Source organism: Anomaloglossus baeobatrachus, chromosome 10, assembly GCF_048569485.1.
Source record: "Anomaloglossus baeobatrachus isolate aAnoBae1 chromosome 10, aAnoBae1.hap1, whole genome shotgun sequence".
Lineage (NCBI taxonomy): Eukaryota > Metazoa > Chordata > Amphibia > Anura > Aromobatidae > Anomaloglossus > Anomaloglossus baeobatrachus.
Window position 1 is genome coordinate 37811789 of NC_134362.1, and position 21380 is coordinate 37833168.

At 44.4% G+C, this 21380-nt stretch overlaps 1 protein-coding gene across 1 annotated transcript in view; it reads right to left on the reverse strand.

Moving 5' to 3' along the window:
• The window catches only part of LOC142254823 (splicing factor 1-like), a 51347-nt gene that overhangs the window by 22726 nt on the left and 7241 nt on the right, over positions 1–21380 (reverse strand). The window contains exons 2-3 of the mRNA XM_075326146.1: positions 20803–20928; positions 7626–7701 (exon numbers count right to left, since the gene is read on the reverse strand). Of these exons, the coding sequence (XP_075182261.1) occupies positions 7626–7701; positions 20803–20928 (202 nt within the window). The remainder of the gene's footprint in view (positions 1–7625; positions 7702–20802; positions 20929–21380) is intronic.

Sequence of the window (21380 nt, forward strand, 5' to 3'; positions counted from 1 at the left end):
AGAAAACAAAATGTTGCTTTGACTAGAGAGAAAGTCCGCAGGTTAAAGCTGTAAATATGGTTAAATATTCAGCCAAAAATGCAAATTTTTTGAGGGCTGCTTTGAGAAAAAGAAAAACAAAAAATACATAGTCATTAATTCATAACTGCTCACAAACCTTTTTATGTTGGGCCCAATGTTTTAAAACCTGTTTAAAAAGTGCAAAGGCTGTTAACCACTAAAGGGGTTATCCACTACTTTTACATTGATTGGCCGGGATTCGACCACCTGACCCCCTGCCGATGAGCCGTTCACGGCGGCAGGTGACCAGAAATGCTCAGTTCCGGAGCTGCTCAGTCTTCTGACAGTGGCTGTTGCCGTGTGCTGTACATCCGCCTCCTATTGATTAGAATGGGAGGCAGATGTGCAGTACCCAGCCAGTATAAGACTGAGCAGCGCCGGAACGGAGCATTTCTGGCTGCTTCTGAAATCGAGAAGAGCTGATCGGCGGGGAGTCGGACCCGGCCAGACACTGATGACCTATCCTAAGGATAGGCCATCAATCTAAAAAGTAATGGACAACCTCTAAGGGTGCGTGCCCACGATCAGTGTTTGCTGCGCTTTAGGCGCAGCTTTCTTCAGCTGCGTCCAAAACGCTGCGGTGTACGGTACAAGCATAGCGGATGGGATTTCTTGAAGTCCCGTGCCCATTGTGCTTGTTTTTTTCCGCAGCAAACACTGACCTGCAGTGAGTCTTTCCAGCGAGGAGACCACATGAACCCTGATCATGGGTACAAGCACCTACAGGAGACGCGCCCCCCCCCCCAGGTCAGGACTCGCTGCGACCAGAATGCAGCGAGTCCTGATCGTGGGCACATACCCTAAAACAAGAGTTGACCTCTACTACCTGCTTTTTCTTTATTTTTATTTTTTTTTTAAAGGAAAACCAATGGTGAGAAGTGGGTGCCAAGAGAACAGGTTAGGTTAAAGGGAATTTGTTTCCAGGTTTTTGGTAACTCATTTTATGTAGGGTGGAGAGGCCCTGACTAGCAAGGTGTCACTTACTGGGCTGCATGCTGCAGTTTTTATAAAAACCCTGTTTTACCTGCTGATCTACCAGCTCTATATAACCCTGCCCACAGCACTCATTGGTAGCTATCTCTGTACACTGTGCATAGGCAGGAAGTTGTCAAATCAGTGGAGGATGACTCAATTAATGCCAAGATATTGAGTATTGGAAGGAGATAAAAGCTCAATTTCTTAAAGGGGTATCCCAATATGTAGTAGGTGTAATAATAATAATATCAAATACCTCCAATTAGAAATTTAGTATAATAGTTCTCCGCATTAGCTATGTCTCTTACCTCATGTGCATGGCATTGCAGCTTAGGTAGCCATGTTTATGTTCCCTCATAGTAACAGTTAGTTGCTCACGGATGCAACCATGGACACCCAAGCTGTAATGCCCTGCACATGAGGTAAGAGACATGGCTATATCAGAAAAACTATACTACATTTCTAATTGGAGGTATTTGCTAATATTCCTACTACATATTGGGATAGGATCTTTGAGATGTGAATACTAGTGTTGAGCGAGTAGTTAAATATTCGTACTCGCTATGCCGTTAGTGAGTACTGTACGCTACTCGCATATCTGTTACGAGTAGCGGGCGCAATGTAAGTCAATGGGAAATACTCGCTAAGTAGCGAGTAACCCGAAAGCTGTACTATTCGCTACTCGCATGAAAAGTACGGCTTTCGGGTTACTCGCTACGTATAGAGTTTTTCCCATTGACTTACATTGCACCCGCTACTCTTAATGAATATGCGAGTAGCGTATAGTAGTCGCTAACAACATAGCGAATATGAATAGTTAACTACTCGCTATGACTAGTGAATACCCCTTTAAGCCATATGATACAAGACCATTTATGAAGAACCCAAATTACTCAACTTTCTTTTGATATGTAAGGTGTGAATAGCGCACATGGAGAGTCAGAATCATAGAATGGTAGAGTTGGACGGGATCTCAAAGGCCATTGGGTCAAATCCCCAGTGAGTGCAGGTTTTCCTAAATCATCCCAGCTAGATGCTTAACCAGCTTTCACTTGCAGATGTCCCATGTGTCCCATGTGTCCCATGTGTCCCATGTGTCCCATGTGTCCCATGTGTCCCATGTGTCCCATGTGTCCCATGTGTCCCATGTGTCCCATGTGTCCCATGTGTCCCCCTCACATGGGATTCGTAGTTAGCCAGGACCCAATGATGAACATAACTATGGTTTGTGAAGAGCTTTCCATTATGTTTAAGGAATCAAGCATAATTCGGAACACAGACATTATCCGAATGCAAGAGTTGAATGTTCATACCCTGGCCAACATGAAAATCTTAACATGCGGATTAAACCATGAGAATCTAAGTTGTAAGAAGTCGGATTACTAGCCTTACAGTATAAAAGGAACGCTTCAGGCAAAACAGATAGTGTGAAGTCTGGAGCATGGGCTGAGAGGGGAGCGCATGGCAGACATCCAAAGAACACTACCGAGAATCCACCGCCCCTCTCCGGCCATGCACTCATAGTAACACCGTATGAGTTTGGCCTGTAGGGCTATAAAGTTGTACTCTACGCATCCATAGATTTTTCTGCCTTTTAACAGTATTGAACAGTTTTATCAAAGCTGCTTAAAGTGACAAGATAGCAAATATGCCGAAGGTCAAAAAAACAGACCAGGCACCTATTGGTGAAAACAAAACTGTAAAACCTTTGCCTTAAATAACTCAGTTAGTGGAAATCTGCTAGCTCTCCAGAACAACTTAGAGGAATGAGCTTTGGGCACAATTAAAAGCACAGCTTCCAAGCCTATTTAATGCCCTTTCAGGTAGTTTTGTTATGTGTATTTTTTTTGTTTTACCTAAATGCATGCAGTTTAGGAGGAAGAAAATTTTGCATCATTTGGCTTTTACATTGCTGACTGCAGCTCAGTCAGTGAGCTTGTTTGGACAATTTAACTCTTCTTTCTCAGTACTTCTTAGTTGGCTTAGGACCATATAAGTTCAGCTCTTTCAGTTGGTGATCAATCTAAGAGTAGGTGGATGAAGGGGTTAAATGCAGCACTGCAGTGGAAGAAATCCCAAAACTCAGGCTGATTAATGATTGTGATCTTTGTCAACACGTTTCAGAAATACTTTAGGACAAAAATCACATCCACAAGAGGTGAGCCCTCTTACGCTAATTGGGGTTTGATTTTATCCCTTATTTAGACCCTGATCTCTCTCCAGCTATTGCCAAGTGGCACATTGCTCCCACTAACACCCAAGTACCACTGTCTCCCTCAGTTACTCTCCCTTCTTTTGAGGTGCACTCACTCTGCATCTACTCTCCCTCCCACTGGCTATCCTTTAGTGCGCCCCCCCCTCCAAGTCCAGCCATCACTTTTTTGACCACTTCACTGGATACTTAATTTCCTTTCTGAGGATAGCCTCACTATCATCATGGGTGACCCCAACATCCCTATTGATTCTTTACACTCAGCTGTTTAAGCTTCTAACACTTCCCTCTTTCGGCCTTGCTCAATGGTCTTCTGCAGCCACCCACAAAGATGGCCACACAATGGACCTCATGTTCACCCACCTCTGTTCCCTATCTAACCTCTCCAGCTCACCATTTCCTCTGTCTTAACCTACTCACATTCTCTTCCCTCTCCTTCATAGAGCACAATCCAGACTCCACAAACTTGCACACCCTCATGGAAATGTCAAACACATTTACACGCACTTTGATTCCCTTCTCCCTCTTGCAGACACAGGCTCCCTACATAATGCAGATGCTTTTGCCGCTTTATATAATAGAATAGCTACAGCTCAAATCAGTCACCTGCCTCACACATACCAAAACTTGCAATCACCAGGCAACCCTGGTCCACCAACCTAACTAAAGAACCAAGGCTGGCCTTCCAGGGTTGCTCAACGGAGATGGAAAGATCTCATTCCAATGAGCACTTCATCGCAAACTAACAGCCCTCACCAATTTCACGTCCACACTCACTGCTGCAAAACAAACTTCTCTCATACCATCCCTGTCTCAACAGCTATTCAAGACTTTCAATTCTCCCCATCTCCCACCCGCACTTCCTCCCCCTCCTCTCATCTCAGCTGAAGACTTTACCTCATTCTTGAAGCAGAGGATTGACATCAGAGAAAGGTTTGCCCTACAATCCTCACAACCCTTTATAACTACTCAGCTCCCTTGCTTGAAAAGCACCTTTTACACCATGACAGGATAAACTATCCTCTGTACTCTTCAGCTCACAACTCACCACCTGTGCACTTGACCCGATCCAGTCCCACCTCATCTCCACCCTAACCCATGTCTTCAACTATAACAACTGGTGTCTCCCTCAGTCATATTGTCTGCCTTTGACACAGTAGGCTATTACCTCCGACTATAGATGCTCTCGGCTCTTTGCAGTAAAGACTTGACCCTATCTTGGATCTCTTCCTTCCTAACCGACAGAACATTCAGCGTCTCAGAATCTCACACTACATCCTCATCTTGCCCCTTATCTATTGGTGTCCTCCAAGGTTCAGTTCTTGGATCTCTAGCTCTTAAGGTACTGTCACACAACGAGATCGCTAGCGAGATCGCAGCTGAGTCACCGTTTTGGTGACGCAGTAGCGATCCCGTTAGCGATCTCGTTATGTGTGACACTTACCAGCGATCAGGCCCCTGCTGTGAGATCTCTAGTCGTTGCTGAATGGTCCAGGTCATTTTCTTCAAAGGCGACGTCCTGCTGGGCAGGACACATCGCTGTGTTTGACACTGACAGGGTCACAGTGACTGCTGAGATCGTTATACAGGTCGCTACTGCAACCTGTATCATTCCTGCATCGCTGGTAAGATCTGACTGACATCTCACCTGCGACCTCCCAGCGACTTACCTCCGATCCCTATCAGGACACATAGTTTTCGGGATCGCTGGTAAGTCGTTGTGTGTGACTGGGCCTTTATGCACCTACACCTTTGGCCTGGGACAGCTCAGAGTCCAACGGTTTTAAGTATCCTCTCTACATTGAGAAGCAAAGCTACCTCTCAGGACCAGATATCCTCTCCTTACTAACCAGAAACTCAAAATGGCTGTCTGCTATTTCATCATTTTTCTCCTCTCCATTTCTAAAACTTAACGTGGACAAGACAGAATTCATCACCTTTGCCTCCATCCCACTCAATCCCCCCCAAGAGCCCTATCTACCATAGCAAATGGCTGCTTACTCTCCCCAGTCCTGCAAGCTCGCTAGCTCAAGGTAACCCTAGACTCTGCTCCCCCCTTCAAACCACATATCCATGCCCTTTCCACCTCCTAACGACTCAAACTCGAAAATATTTTAGGACATCCGTACATTTCTTAAAGATTCTGGAAAAACACTAGTGCATACCCTCATCTCCTGCCTTGACTACTGCAACCTCCTGCTCTGTGGCCTCCGTTTAACACTCTTGCACCCCTAAAATATATCCTAAACTCTGCTGCCTGACTAATCTACCAATCCCCGGCCTTTGTATGCAAGACTCCAGGGGGTGTGGGACTCCACAAAATAGTACAAAACAGCAGTTCAAACCAAGTACATGTATTATGCACACTTGGTAGTTGAGCGTGCTTTCAGACCTACACGTCAGTCACCACAAGTGTACACAAAGAGCAAGAGCTTAGTTTGAACGGTCATTTTTGTAGACAGACTAATACTTCATGTAGCACTGCTCATTTATACAAAGTGGGTTCATCAGATCTTTACAGACTATGTAAAGGGAACCTGTCATCAGAAATTTGGCTTTCAACCTAAAAGTTTCCCCCTCTGCAGCTCGTGGGCTGCATTCTAGTAAGGTTTCTATACTTTTTGTGCCCCCTTTTAAACCAAAATAAAATACTTTATAAAACTGTACCTTTCGGTTTGAAAATCTTGTAAATCGTCCATGGGGGCCGTGGGCGTCCGTTGCTGTATCTTACGCCATCCCCCATGCTCCAAATCATCCCTCATAACGCCGCCCACTGCGCCCAAGGTCCCGTGCACACCGGGACACCTGGTGACATGGTCGCACGCACGAGAGCATGGGCGGCGCTGTGATTGCATCGCAAGTGCGCGCCCATACTCTCGTGGGCGCGCTCTCTCCTCTGTACGTCGCTCAGATCCTCTCAGCTTCTCCTGTAGTGGCCTGCTCCGCTCCTCCCATCTATTTCCTGCTGCAGGGTACGATGGGAAGGAGGTGACGTCGGGCCGGCGCAGAACGCTGGAGGAAGTGGGGAAAGGGCGGGCACGAGAGTATGGGCGGGCACTTGCGATGTAATCACAGCGCCGCCCATACTCATGCCTGCGACCACGTCACTAGGTGTCCCGGCGTGCACGGGACCTCGGGCGCAGTGGGCGGCGTTATGAGGGATTATTTTGAGCATGGGGGACAGCGTAAGATACAGCAACGGACGCCACACGGCCCGCCCCCATGGACTATTTACAAGATTTTCAAACCGAAAGGTACAGTTTTATAAAGTATTTTGGTTTAAAAGGGGGCACAAAAAGTATAGAAACCTTAATAGAAAATAATTTTTTGGATGTAACATGATCTCCTTTGTGGTGTGGTTTATGTTTGAATAAAAAATGATGGAATAAAAATATTTTGAATTTATTCTATGATATTTTCATTATTTATTAGCGTTGCTTCAATATACCCAGGTAGTTCACCTAAGGGTGCCCTTTGTTTTTTGATACCTTACTAGAATGCAGCCCACGAGCTGCAGAGGGGGAAACATTTAGGTTGAAAGCCAAATTTCTGATGACAGGTTCCCTTTAAAGGGAAGCCGTCATTAGATTTGGGGCCTATAAGCTGCGGCTACCACCAGTGGGCTCTTATATACAGCATTCTAACATGCTGTGTATAAGAGCCCAGGCCGCTGTGTAGAACATAAAAATGACTTCATAATACTCACCTAAACAGTTGGTGCGGTGCAGACTGGTCGGATGGGCGTCTCCATTCTCCGGGTCTGCCATCTTTGTGCTCCTCCATTTGAAGCCTGGCTGCATGACGCGTACTACGTCATGCACACAGACCGGCATTGAGGAGGTTCTGCTCATGCGCACTACATTACTTTGACCTGCCCTGCTCAGGACAGATCAAAGTGTGCTGCGCAGGACCTCAATGCCAGCCTGTGTGCATGAGGTAGGAAGAGTCATGCACCCAGGATCCAGAAGGAGGACAGATGGCTGAAAGAGGAGGCGCCGCACCTGGAGAACGGAGACACCCACCTAACCAGGCCGCACCTCAACGACTGAGTATTATAAAGTGATTTTTACATTCTACACAGCGGCCTGGGCTCTTATATACAGCATGTTAGAATGCTGTATATAAGAGCTCACTGGTGGTGGCCGCAGCTTATAGGGCCCAAATTTGGTGACAGGTTCCCTTTAAGTTTTTAATTTTATGATATTCAAAAGGAATTTAATATTTCCATATTTGGAGAGCACAAGAATTCCACTAAGTGAAAAATAGAAACCCTGCTTACATGCCATAGATCACAAAATATACAGATTACTATATTAACAAGCCCAAGAGAAGAAATGGTTACTGTCAGGTGACAAGCGAGCGGAGGGGGTATCCCAACCTGTCTTCTGGGTAAGGGGGTATTCCCAGGTCTCCCGTGCGAAGCTTGCGAGTCACATCCTCAATTTGTAGTTGAACTGGAAGAAAGCAGGTTAGAAAACAAAAAGGAACGGGAGAAAATTGTTACAAACCCAAAAAGGAGAAAAATCAAACCCATAACAATGCGAATCAATACAAAATTATGTTCGGAAAAGAATGTGTTAAAAGATGACAAATCTCATACATGGCTGTCAAGCGGTTAGGGTTATTTTATCGGTTTTACACAACCATAAACAGGAAATTCTGAACGGGATTTTATTTTCTTTACCCCAATAAAGTTATGCTCCAGACAAAGGAGCAGTGATAAGATCAATTACAAACGACTATGTAATATAGTGTCAAGATGTGCTATAAAGAAAATCCCAAGAATAGCCACAATTTTAGTAATATCTAATGTTTTACTAACTTTACATTAAAGCGGGATTCCCAACTCCAAGATCCTATCCCAATATGTAGTAGGTATATTAGCAAATGCCTCCAATTAGTAATGTAGTATAGTTCTCCTGGTCTAGCCATGTATCTTCCCCCATGTGCAGGGCATGGCAGGAACTCAAGTATCCATGGTTATGACCACGAGCAACTAACTGATTATATGTGTGGTCATAATCATGGATAACCAAGGTCCTGCAATGTCACGAACATGAAATACGCAACATCATGAATCAGAAGAACTTTACTACATTTCTAATTGGATATATTTGCTAACATTATTACGCCTACCACATATCACAATAAAATCTTGGAGATGGGAATACTCCTTTAAGCAAATCATAAGAATACCAACACCAGAAAACGTAATCATGTATCTGCAGGTAGGGTAAAGGCTCTTCACACCAGCGTATGAGGTCAATATACTGCCTGGGTGCTCATCGAACAGAAGACAGACATGACAACCAATGTGCTTGCTTCATAAGAGCGATTTTTCATATGGACTGATGGCCGGTATAAATATTTTTCTCTTTACGAGACAGGAGAAATAGCAATGTACTGTGTTCTCCAGCAATCCCATAGTGAAGTAATGAAGTGTGGCCCTTTCGGTCAAGCAGCAACGATTAAGCAGTTGGTCCATCACTGATCTAGAATTTATCACTTTTGTCGTGGATAGGTATGACTTCTTGAAACATTGAATATCCCTTTAAAAGGGAACCTGTCACCAGTTTTTTTCAGTATTAAACTGAAAGTATCACCTTCTACAGCTCCTGGGCTGCATTCTATGAAGGTGCACCTTGTCCCCGAACTCCCCTTGCAGACTCCAGTAATAAGCTTATAAAATCTGACCGCCATGTATGCCAATGACCTGTTTGGGTCTGATGGGCGTGCTTCTGTGCCTCCTTCTGGCCTTGTTCGCCGTCCTCCTTTCATGATTGACATGGATGACGCCTCAGTCATCATCCACGTTGCTGTGTCAAATCTCGCACCTGAGCAGTCATTCCCAGCTTGCATAGGCACAGTTCGCTCTGCCTCCCATCGCAGGCCTAGTCAAACAGTTGCCCCTCGCATGAGCCGCTGAGGTCTTTGCGCAGGCTCGAGATTATGGTCATGCACATTCACAGACCATAATCTCGCACCTGCGCAAAGACGTCACCGGCTCGGCCCGCGATGGGACCAAGCGAACTTCGCCTGCACGAGCCGGGAATGAGTCTGCACAGGTGCGAGATTTGGCAGAGCAACGTGGATGATGACGGAGGAGTCATCCACGCCAATCATGAAAGGAGGATGGTGAACAAAGCCAGAAGGAGGGACAGGAGCCAAAAATGAGCAAGCCTATCCGACCTGAACAGTTTATTAGCATCCAAGGCTGTCAGATTTTATAAAGTTATTTCTGAGGTTCATAGAATGCAGCCCAGGAGCTGTACAAGGTGATACATTTTAATACCAAAAAAACTGGTGACAGGTTCCCTTTAAGCCTTTTTAAGACTATAGCTGTATGTAAAAGAGGATCTGTCACTTTTTAATAAACAGATTATCTCCTCCAATTCCTACTGTCCAATGGATTCTGAAACCGATTTTTGTTATTTTTCTTTGTTTGCATCTCCATTCTAATGAAAAACGATCCATGTATTAGACAACGCCTAGATCCATAAAATTGGTGTTTGAGATAACCTGTTTTTAAAGTTATTTTAGTTGCCAATTCGAAACCTGCCCTTGTTTTGCTTCTGTCAACTCTAGTCAATGGAGTTGTGATACAGCCCCTATATATATTCATGTGACTGATGTCTACTAAACATTTCTGCCTGCATGGATATTAAAAGACATTCATACATTGAGATTTCTTCTATTTATGATGAATTTACATCAGAGTAAGAACTAAAACACAAATAAAAAGTTGTCATTGATCACTGGTCATATACGGAGATATCTCACAATAATGGCACTTTAAAGATTTCTTGTGGTGAGTTGCGCCAGGGCAATCACTTTGAATAAACTAGGAGTAATCCATCATGTTGGTATTTCAGTGTCCTCGGTATCTCTAATTATTTGTTATTATAGCGCCATTTATTCCATAGCGCTTTACATGGTCTTAAATCTTGATTGAATCTTTCCCCTTACCCTTCACCTAGGTCATAACCATGGGTTCTCTGGAAATAATCTAAGTGGCTGTGGAGATCATGCACCTTGATAGTCATTGTATAGCCAAGGTGACAGAAAATTGTATTGCTTCTACTAGCTCAACGTAATTATTTGCATTACAGTTACAAAGAAAATTCTACACAACCATAGTAAAAGAAGACCATGCATCTGCCTCAGCATTGTTTAAAGATTCACTGAAGTGTGGATCTTTCATGAGTCCTCTTGAGGACAATCAAAAACACCCACTTTTAACTTCTCCATGGTCAGCGATAGAAATTATCTGCAGATTTAGTTGAAACATCTTTGCTTAGAGCTTTTACAAACGGCTTCATTAAACCGAATTTGATGTCCATTGGTGGTAAATGATTTTTTTTCCTGTCAACCAATGATTCTGCAATTACATTTTCTCCTGCTACCATGTGTTCCTCAAAGGCCACAGTTTTCTCATCCAGTGCTCAACTTTTTATCTAGTATCCCAGAGACAGATAAAACAGGGACACAGTATATCAACTGCTGTCCTAGCAGAATATTCACCATCTTTAGATTCACACACATTGGCCACTGGTGATCAAGGTATGATATTTTCTTTAGGACAGAGTAATAGGGTTTTGCTCTTCAGTCATTGTGATGGTGTGATATTGTGGGTTATGTACCATTTTGTGTGGGTTTATGTTTTGGGCACGGTGGTCTGTCTATTCGATATATTGTTTGTCCTGTTAAGTCAGGTTATATCACCTTGCAGTGCTTCTGTCCCTAGGTCTGGGGAAGGGGGCCTGAGAGCCACCTAAACTCTCCATTTACCTGGGAGATTGTCCAGTCTGTCGGAGAACTTAAAAAAAAAAAAAAAAACAAGAAGATTGATCCTCGGGGGGTGAAGCTGCAGCTACAGGCAGCACCCCAGAGAGCCATTGAGAAACCCCCAATTGCCTGGAAAAGGACTGCTGGAGGATTGTGACTCATCCCCGGGACATTTATGCCAATACTGGACTACTTTATTCTGTGTGGTGGATTATTTTTATGGACCTTCTGATTTTCCTTGGAATAAATGTTCTTAGGACTGCTCACTGATGTCTCGCTCTGTTGATTTTGTGATATCGGAGAAGGACCCCGTGACAGTCATCTTAGTTGATTGACCTATTGGGATTGAGCCGTATTTGTTTCCGTTGTGTAAAAGCATACATTTTAGGCTGCACTGTCCATGAACAGCCGCCATTCGCTTAGTCGATATTGTGATAGGACCAAGCAAGCCTTGAAAATTTTTGCAATGAATAAAAATCACCTCCGTCGCTCTAGCTGTGATTTTGGTTTCCGGATGTAATAATTCCTCTCTGGTAGTCTAGACACCAACAATTCTGCTGATTTATTTGGGAGATTTAGCTCTTTAACTAGGTTATGGATATCCAGCTGATTAAATACTTGCGCTACTGATTAGGTTCCTTCAAAATCACTGTCATCATGATTACTGTTTATAGATTAACAGGATGCATCTTCAGGGAGCTCTTCCAGCTTTTCGAATGATGGGACTGGTCTTACATCTGAGTGTAAAACAGGTTGTTTTGACAAGTCTAGATCAGGAGACACCCATGTACTCCAATTACATACTTTAATAACCTTTATGTTAACACAGAGGTAGCAATTACTGATTCCTCAGTTATCTCCAAACCAAAAGGTATGTAAAGTTTGAGACATTTCTTCGTACTATTTGTCCAGTGCCGAAGGTGCTCAACACAAGTTTTACAGACAATGTGTGGGGCCCATGTCTTATCTTGGTCCCCTAGTTTTATTTTGAAATAGCCTAAAGCTGGTGTCACACTAAACGACAGCGACAACGACGTCGCTGTTACGTAACCATTTTCGGTGACGTAACAGCGACCTTGTAAGTCGCTGTTATGATCGCTGCTTAGCTGTCAAACACAGCAGAAGCAGCGATCATAAGGTCGCTGTGCTACATGTTCAGAGAGCAGGGAGCCGCGCTTAGCGCTGGCTCCTTGCTCTCCTGCAGCACACATCGGGTTAATTAACCCGATGTGTGCTGCAGCTACATGTCACAGTGCAGAGAGCAGGGAGCCGCGCGCACTGCTTAGCGCTGGCTCCTTGCTCTCCTTGCTACAGTATACATCGGGTTAATTGCCCGATGCATACTGCAGCCACATGTCACAGTGCAGAGAGCCGGCGCTGGCAGCAAGAGCGGAGGCTGGTAACCAGCGTAAACATCGGGTAACCAGGGAAAGGTCTTCCCTTGGTTACCCGATGTTTACGCTGGTTACAGCTTACCGCAGCTGCCAGTGCCGGCTCCTGATCGCTTCATTTCGTCGCTCTCTCGCTGTCACACACAGCGATGTGTGTGTCACAGCGGGAGAGTGACGACCAAAAAATGAAGCTGGGCATTCAGCAACGACCGGCGACCTCACAGCAGGGGCCAGGTCGTTGCTGGATGTCACACACAGCGACAGCGACGGGACGTCGCTGCAACGTCACAGAAAATGGGGACGTAGCAGCGACGTCGTTGTCGTCGTCGTTATGTGTGACACCAGCTTAAGTATGCCCTGCTCGAAAATCAGAAATGGATTTTCTTTATTCCCTTAATGTATACTCTCCACAAACGTAGCAAAAGCAATCAGGTTGATTTAAACAGTGGCTTGGTGAGGCCATGTTATCACTGCAAAAGGTGAAAATATAAAGATTAGACAACAGCAAAAATAAATTTAAGACTGGCCTTCTGCTGAATCGGTAAGCACCACACTTTCAAATTCTTACGTATTCTAGGAAGGTATAAACCTAGCCTAGTTAATACCAACCTTTCATTCGAAGCACACCAATTCAGCTTGAAGTGAAAAGACTATAAATGCAAACAGTTGCACTCTGAAAAAGCCAAAAACGTACAAGGGAAAATATGGCACTGCATTACTGCAAAAGAGATATTTAGTTTATGTATTGGCCAATGTATGTAAGCCCAGAAACCAACGGCAAGGTATATCTCTAATCCGGGAACCTAAATGCCACTATCTAGGTTAAAAACGTCCGTATCTGGGCAAAATGCCACTATTTGGACTACTAACCTTTATGTATCAAAGGGGTAGAATCAGCTCACCCAGACATCATGGAGACTCCCATGGAAGACAGGTGCACGGTGAAGCCGGCCCGGCTGTGATACTTCAAGGAGAAGAAAATCCAGCACTCGTGTCCAAAACTTGTATAAAATCTTGCTTTTTTATTCAATTCATAATAAAATGGAAATGAATCATATCCATAGAGTATAAAAAATCCCCATACAGATGAGTATGGAATAACCTTTATGTATGTATGGGCAGCTAGGCTCCTGCTATAATCGTTATGAACACAGCCAGGTCTTAGGGCGGGTCAGTTTGATATTTCTAGTGAGTCTTTCTGACTGGGCACTCCGCCCTAAGACCTGGATGTTCATAACAATTATAGCAGGAGCCCATACATAGAGGTTTCCGGGCTTACATGCATTGGCCAAAACAAACTAAATATCTCTCTTTTGCAGTAATGCAGTGCCATTTTCCATTGTACGTTTTTGGCTTTTTCAGAGTGCAACTGTTTGCATTTATAGTTACTATGTTTTTTCAGTTAGCACCTGTTCACATTTGTTGGATGTGCGGGTCAGTTTTTTGATATTCATTTGAAGTGAAGACGTCACAAGGGTTGCCAAACGCTCCACTATGTTGCCACACATTTCTTTCGAACATGCCAACAATAGAGTCCGTATAAAAATCACAGATGGTCAGTTATCTATTTGACTAATACTTTTGAATATTTGATTTACAGGTCTCTCGCTATGGAAGAGAACAGTCGCCTGAACCGGCATTGGGTGGAGCTGAACTAGTTTAGTCTGTGACCACATCTTTAAAGTGGTAAAAAAAAAAAAAAAAAAAAGTATCTGATTCATGACGCGGTTTAGGCATCATGAATCAGGTGACAGGTTCCTTATAACATACACACTTTATTTAAACAGTCAAGAAAAAGGGGAAATCCTTCCAGCGTATCACTCCAAGACGTCCAGCAATGTCATGGTCTATCTAAGGCTCACCTCACATCAATGGTATTTTGCAGCAAAACCGTATCAGTTACAAATGCGTTTCAGTTCCATTCTTTTCCAACTGCATGTGACTGCATCTTGCCGCAATTCCATTGGAAAAGAAGGGAACTGAAACTTTTAACAGATCCAGTTTTGCTTCAAAATACCTCTGATGTGAGCCTAAGATACATAGAGTATGTGCCCACGATCAGGACTCGTTGCGTGCTGAACGCAGTGGGTCGTGACCAGCGGGGCCGTATGTTTCCTTCGCAGGAGACCGCAGCTGCTTGGACCTACGATCAGGGTTCGCTGCACTGCGGTCTCTCGCTAGTGTTATCCCTACGGAGGACGCAAGCAATTTCGCAGCAAACAACTGACATGCTGCGGTCTGGAAAGACGCACTGCAGGTCAGTGATTGCTGCGGAAAAAAAAAGGCACAGTGGGCATGGGATTTCTAGAAATCCTGTCCACTATATTTGTATTTTACAACGCAGCGGTTTGGACACAGCTGAAGCATTCTACATCCAAAACGCGGCAAACACTGATCGTGGGCATGCACCCTTAGACCCTGATGAAGGCGTATCACAAGCTCAAACCTAGTCTGATGCTGACCGCTATTTGAAATAATAATCCTTTGTTGTGCCTACATATGGTAGCTTATTTTTATCTGGAACGCTTCTGGCCGGAGCGTCCTGCTTCACTCCAGCGTGCAGCACAGCAGGGACAAGCCTTCCAGCGGCCGCCGTGAGTGCGCACTTTCCTGGAGCGACACCGGGCCGAGCTCCCGCGCCACACCGCCGCAGAGGTCTGAGACCGAGGGGGGGGTGCATCCAGGAACGAGCACCGGCTTCTGGTAAGTACCAGGCTTCCACACCGGGTCGGACCTGGGACAATGGGTTGTCTATACCAGGACAGGAAACCAAACTGGATGTGGAGGAGAGGTAACGCCTTTTTATCAGTGGGTTTCCTGTCCTGATGTGGGCGGAACCTATCTCTCAGGTGGTGCTGTCATGGGCGGCAGGGAAAATGGACGTCTTGGAGCGATACCCTGGAAGGATTTCCCCTTTTTCTCTTTTGATTACTGAGTATGCTTCCACCCTCCATTTCAGTGTCGGACTCTCCAGACATCTAGCCACCACAATGGACAACTGATTGGGGTAAGCTGGCTACCAGTTATTTAAAGGGAACCTGTCACCAGATGTTTATAATACTCACTTAACGGTTGGTGAGGCGCAGACTGGTCGGATGAGAGTCTCCGTTCTCCAGGTCCGCGCCTCCTCCTTCGGCCATCTTTGACCTCTTCCTTCTGAAGCTAGTGTGGATGACCCGTTCTAAGTCATCTATACTAGTAGACATTGAGGTCCTGAGCAGGCGCACTACAATTACTCAGCGCAGATTAAAGTGCGCTTGCGCAGTACCTCAATGTCGGCTTGTGTGTATGACGTAGAACGAGTCATCCACACTAGCTTCAGAAGGAACACAAAGATGGCTGAAAGAGGAGGCACGGACCCGGAGACGCCCATCCAACCAGTCTGCTCTGCACCGATCGTTAGGTTAGTATTATAAACATTCGGTGACAGGTTCCCTTTAGACAGTGGATCATTATCGATGCCACACTTAAAATAAAATGAGCTCTTTCCTCATCAAAAATGTACACGAAATAAGGCTTCAATGGATTGTCCAGTCTAAATCGTGTGCCATGAGGTTTCTCAGTTAGCACCGGGAACAGTGGTCACATGGCTGCAAGCATACTATATGCATAAACCCAGCCAGAATTCGACTGGACTGTTTCCAAACTCTCTTAATACACTTGCATGGAGAAAGCTGGAAACAATCTAATCTGATTCTGAACAGGAGTATGCATATCACATAATTGAAGTCACGTGATCACTGTTCCCGGCGCTGACACCAGAGAATCCTCAGTGTGCGCGATGCAAGTATTGACAAGTCTGCAGTCACAGAGTGACTGTGGATTTAGACTGGACAACCCCTTTAAAGGATTCATACAGTGTAAGCTGGCCTAATTTTGGAAAATACTTAAGTATGATTAGCGTCCCACAAAAATATTGTTATACTCCTAAAGACAAGGAAATCGGTTAACAGTTAATGATAAAACACTGCTATCAGAACTACAGCGAGCAGCCCAGTAAGTAACATCACTGAAATCAGGGTCTCTATACCTACATTATGCTGCTCTCAGATGAGGTAGCAAAACCTGGTGAGTCTAATTATGATCAAATATTAAATGGATTTTTATCATGAAAACCAACCTTTTCGCTTCTGTGATTAGCCATTATAATGGGGTAAATCGCCAGTTACACATCTCTACTGCAGCGCCCTCAGCAGTGAAAAAGTAGCATTACATGTTGGTCCTACAGTTGTCTTACATAACTAAGTAAAATGCAACCATGCAGGGTATGGCACGACAGGCCAAAGCGAATAGAGCCAGACTACTCTGAGGTTTTATTCCCTAATAGGCATATGGACAAGTCTTTTAAAGCCGTGATACAACACAATAAAAGCAATTTTTAAAACCTGCAACCTTTTAAGTGCAACGCAGAACACCTGAATTATGTAGGAAAAGATTGGAAAAGTTGTACACCACTCCTACCAACGAACAGCATTGTATTTAAAAGAAAATGATCGTGGCTTCTTACATAACCACTTAAAGCTTCAGGGATCCAAGACCCATTTAAAATCTACTGATCTTAAAAGGGAACCTGTCAGCAGATTTGGGGCCTATAAGCTGCGGCCACCACCAGTGGGCTCTTATGTACAGCATTCTAACATGCTGTATATAAGAGCCCAGGCCGCTGTGTAGAACATAAAAATCACTTTATAATATTTACCTACACTGTTGCGGCGGTGGAGTTGGGTCATATGGGAGTCTCAGTTCTTCTGTGACGGCGTCTCCTGTTTCGGCCATCTACATCCTCCTCCTGAAGCCCATGTACATGACGCTTCCTACGTCATACACACTCGCTGGTCCTGCGCAAGCGCATTACAATGTTTTGATCTGCCCTGCCAAGACAGATCAAAGTGCGATTGCGCAGGACCTCAATGCCAGCGAGTGTGGATGATTTAGGACACATGCACCCAGGCTTCAAAAGGACAACAAACATGCGGTGGAGTTGGGGCATATGGGCATCTCCGTTCTCCAGTGCCTTCTGTTTCAGCCATCTACGTCTTCCTTCTGAAGCCTGTGTGCATGACGCGTCTACATCATACACACTCGCCGGTCCTGCGCAAGCGCTCCACAATGCTTTGATCTTCCCTGCCAAAGGGAACCTGTCAGATGCAATAGGCACCCAGTACCACAAGCAGTTCTGGGTGCATATTGCTAATCCTTGCCTAAGGCTGGGTTCACACATAGCGACAGCGATAACGACGTCGCTGTTACGTCACCATTTTCTGTGACGTAACAGCGACCTAGTAAATCACTGCTTAGCTGTCAAACACAGCGACGCAGCAGCGATCATCACGTCGCTACATGTGCAGAGAGCAGGGAGCTGCGCACATTGCTTAGCGGTGGCTCCCTGCTCTCCTAGCTACAGTACACATCGGGTTAATTAACCCGATGTGTACTGCAGCTACATGTGCAGAGAGCAGATGCCGGCAGCACAGGCAGTGTGAGAGCGGCGGAGGCTGGTAACGAAGGTAAATATCAGGTAACCACCTTGGTTACCCGACGTTTACCCTGGTTACAGCTTACCGCAGCTGCCAGATGTCTGCTCCTGCTCTCTACTCGCTTCATTTCGTCGCTCTCTCGCTGTCACACACAGCTATGTGTGCGTCACAGCGGGAGAGTGACAAAAAAACGAACCAGGGCTGTGTGTAACGAGCAGCGATCTCACAGCAGGGGCCAGATCGCTGCTCAGTGTCACACACAGCGAGATCGCTAATGAGGTCACTGTTGCGTCACCAAAACCGTGACGTAGCAGCGATTTCGGTAGCGATCTCGCTATGTGAAGCACCCCTAACTGTCCTTGTATCTGGTAGCACAGATAAAGGGATCTTTAGTAGGGATGATCAAATACCCCAACTATCAAACTTTGTGAATATTCGTCAAATAGGTTTCCTCTATGTGAATATTCGATGTGCAATGTAAGTCTGGGAAACCCAAATAATTGTTATTCGTGTTTCCCATGGACTTACATTGCACATCGAATATTCGCGAATAGTGGCGACCTATCCGGCGAATATTCGCAAAGTCGGATATTTGTGGTATTCGATGATCCCTAATCTTTAGAAAAAGTATTCCTAAAGATACTTTATGATATGCTAATCAGGCCAGCAACTAGTCGCAAGGGCATCAGTTCCCTTGGCTAGTCGGCCCCCTTCGCATGTAAGCGCACCCTAGTGGGTATGTTAATGAATGCACAGTGTCAGTGGCATGGTCACGCTCACCTCTCTGCAGCCATCGCATCTGACGCTGGACTCCTGCTCAGTGATCATGATCCCGGACTTCGGTCATGCACACTACACGAGTTTGAAGCAAAGGCACGTACACCCGGCTTCATAATGCTCATGACCGAAAGTCCGGGATCATGTGCACTGAGCCGAAAACCTGAAGTCAGACACAATGGCATCTGAGAGGTGAGCACGACCATCCTTCAACACTGCGCATTTATTAGCATGTTAGCACGCCCACAGGTGCGTCCTAACATGCTAAGGGGGCAGACTAGCCAAGGGAACTAACCATTGCGACTAGTCCCTGGCCTCATTAGCATATCATATGGGATCTTAGAAATACTTTTTCTTAAGATCCCTTTATCTCTACTATTATAAGCTGGAACTGCTAGGTAGGGATTAGCAATATGCACTCACCCTGTGATCACATATCAGGGACCCGATCGCCAGTTAAAGCAATCCCTCTCCATGCCACCTAAATGCTGTGATTAGGGTTTAAACTGCTGGGAACAGCGTGGGGACCACTCCGGGCAGTGAGAACCGGATCCCAGCTATACCATCTGCTGGAGAACCAACAGTGATTGCGGAGATAAAGTGCATGAACCCCTGCGATCATCATGACTATATAAAAAAAAAAAAAACAAAAAAACGGAAAATAACGCACAAAGGCAATAAAATACGTAATTACTTACCGGTAATGTGCTTTTTCTGAACCCATGACGGCACCACGAGGGCGGATCTCCTCCCTCGTGGTGCAGTCATGGGTGCTGGAAAAAAAATGCTTTCTGATATGCAAAAAAGAAGCACACAAACTATTATAGGCTGGGACGGTTAGGCAGGGATTAGCAATATGCACCCAGAACTGCTCGTAGTTCTGGGTGCATATTGCACCTGACCGGTTCACTTTAAGCAACAAGCAGTAAACTGAAATCAAAAACTCCCTTTGTTCTTGGTAAAGGAGAGAAATTTTAATAAGCAGTATATATGCAAAGATACTTGTTTTTACAAGCACTTATTAATTTTTAAAAAAAGATTAGACAACCCCCTTTAAAGTCCAAAGGGAAAAGCAGCTGCAAAGAAGGTCTTGCTCTGATCCATATGATCACTTAGAACATGGTTGGCAATTCACTTTTTGGCTATTTGCAGGGTACCTTTTTACTATGCACATAAATATAATGTTTAGCTTATCCAGCGTTTCCTTGAATCTTATCAAGTTATAGTAATATATGATAACTATTCTGGTGTTGGGATTCTAGTTTACATGACAATTGCATTCATATTCTCATTGACCAACTTTAAAGAGGACCAACTACCAGGATTTTCATATATAAACTAAAGCCCGTGCTATACTGGCGCTATCATGCCGATTCTACCTTTAGTTGTGAGATCGGATGTATACCTTCTGAAATACGGGCAAGTAAAGTTTGTGAAATGCACTGTTTGATTGACAGCAGCTACAGAATATCTAATAGGTGGGTCGGGTTTCTGCTGGTTATTTCCGCCCGTCTGCTGTCCTTCCTCCCACTGTGTGTTATTACAGGGGGAGGAGTGAGGAAGGACAGGCAAGGAGACAGAAGCGGGAATAACTAGCACAAACCGACCCACCTATTAGAAATTCTGTAGCTGCCATCAATCAAACCGTGCATTTCACAAACTTTACTTGCTTGTATTTCAGAAAGTATACATCCGATCTCACAACTAAAGGTATGTATAGAATCAGCATGATAGCGCCAGTATAGCACTGGCTTTAGTTTATATATGAAAATCCTGGTGGTTGGTCCTCTTTAACATTAAAGAATCTTAATTTTCTAGTGTTTAACATTCAAGAAATTACAAGGTATCACACATTATATTATATATTATATTATAATATATTATATAATAATATATTATATATTATACTATAATATATTATAATATATTATATTATAATATATTATATATTATACTATAATATATTATATATTATACTATAAATATAAAAAATGGTTACTAAACCAAACTCTGTTCTTGAATGCGATTATTGTTAGGAGAATATCTGCACATTAGACACTAAAATAATTGTCATAAAATATCACTTTGGAAACCAATCAAGGTGAAAGAGGAAATCTGACATTACCTATATATGCTCTCTCCTGATCAGGACTAAGCCCTGGAGGCATTGCTGTTGGCATCCCAGGAATAAAAGTCTTTTGGTGTACAGTTTCCTCATTCCAGCGACTGCGTTTTCGCTTCCGAGAATAATCTGAGCACACAGAAGCAAGTTTTACTATTTTTCTCCAGATTGCAACAAATATATACTATATAGCATTAATAAGCAGCCTGCACTTGATGTCACTTCAGTTTAGATAACCAAAAAGAGAAAACAAAAACATTTCTTATCAATGAAAACAATTAGAGGAAGAAAAGTGGCTGGGTCAATGTGACGCAGTTTGATTGTTATGGTGCTGTCCGGGACACCCGTCACCCCCCACCGATCAGCTGTTCCCAACCCCGGCCAGAACTGCTCAGTAGAACTGTACAGAAAAGCACAGTTAACGGAATACTTGCTGCAGTTGGGTATCTCACATCTACCCCCGATTGATTTCGGCTGTGCAGCGCCGCAACAGTAGTTCTGACTAGGCGTCCTCTTTCGTCTCATGTCACTCCTTTTGCAGCTGTTCGGCGTCCTACTCATTATTGATGTGGATGACACCT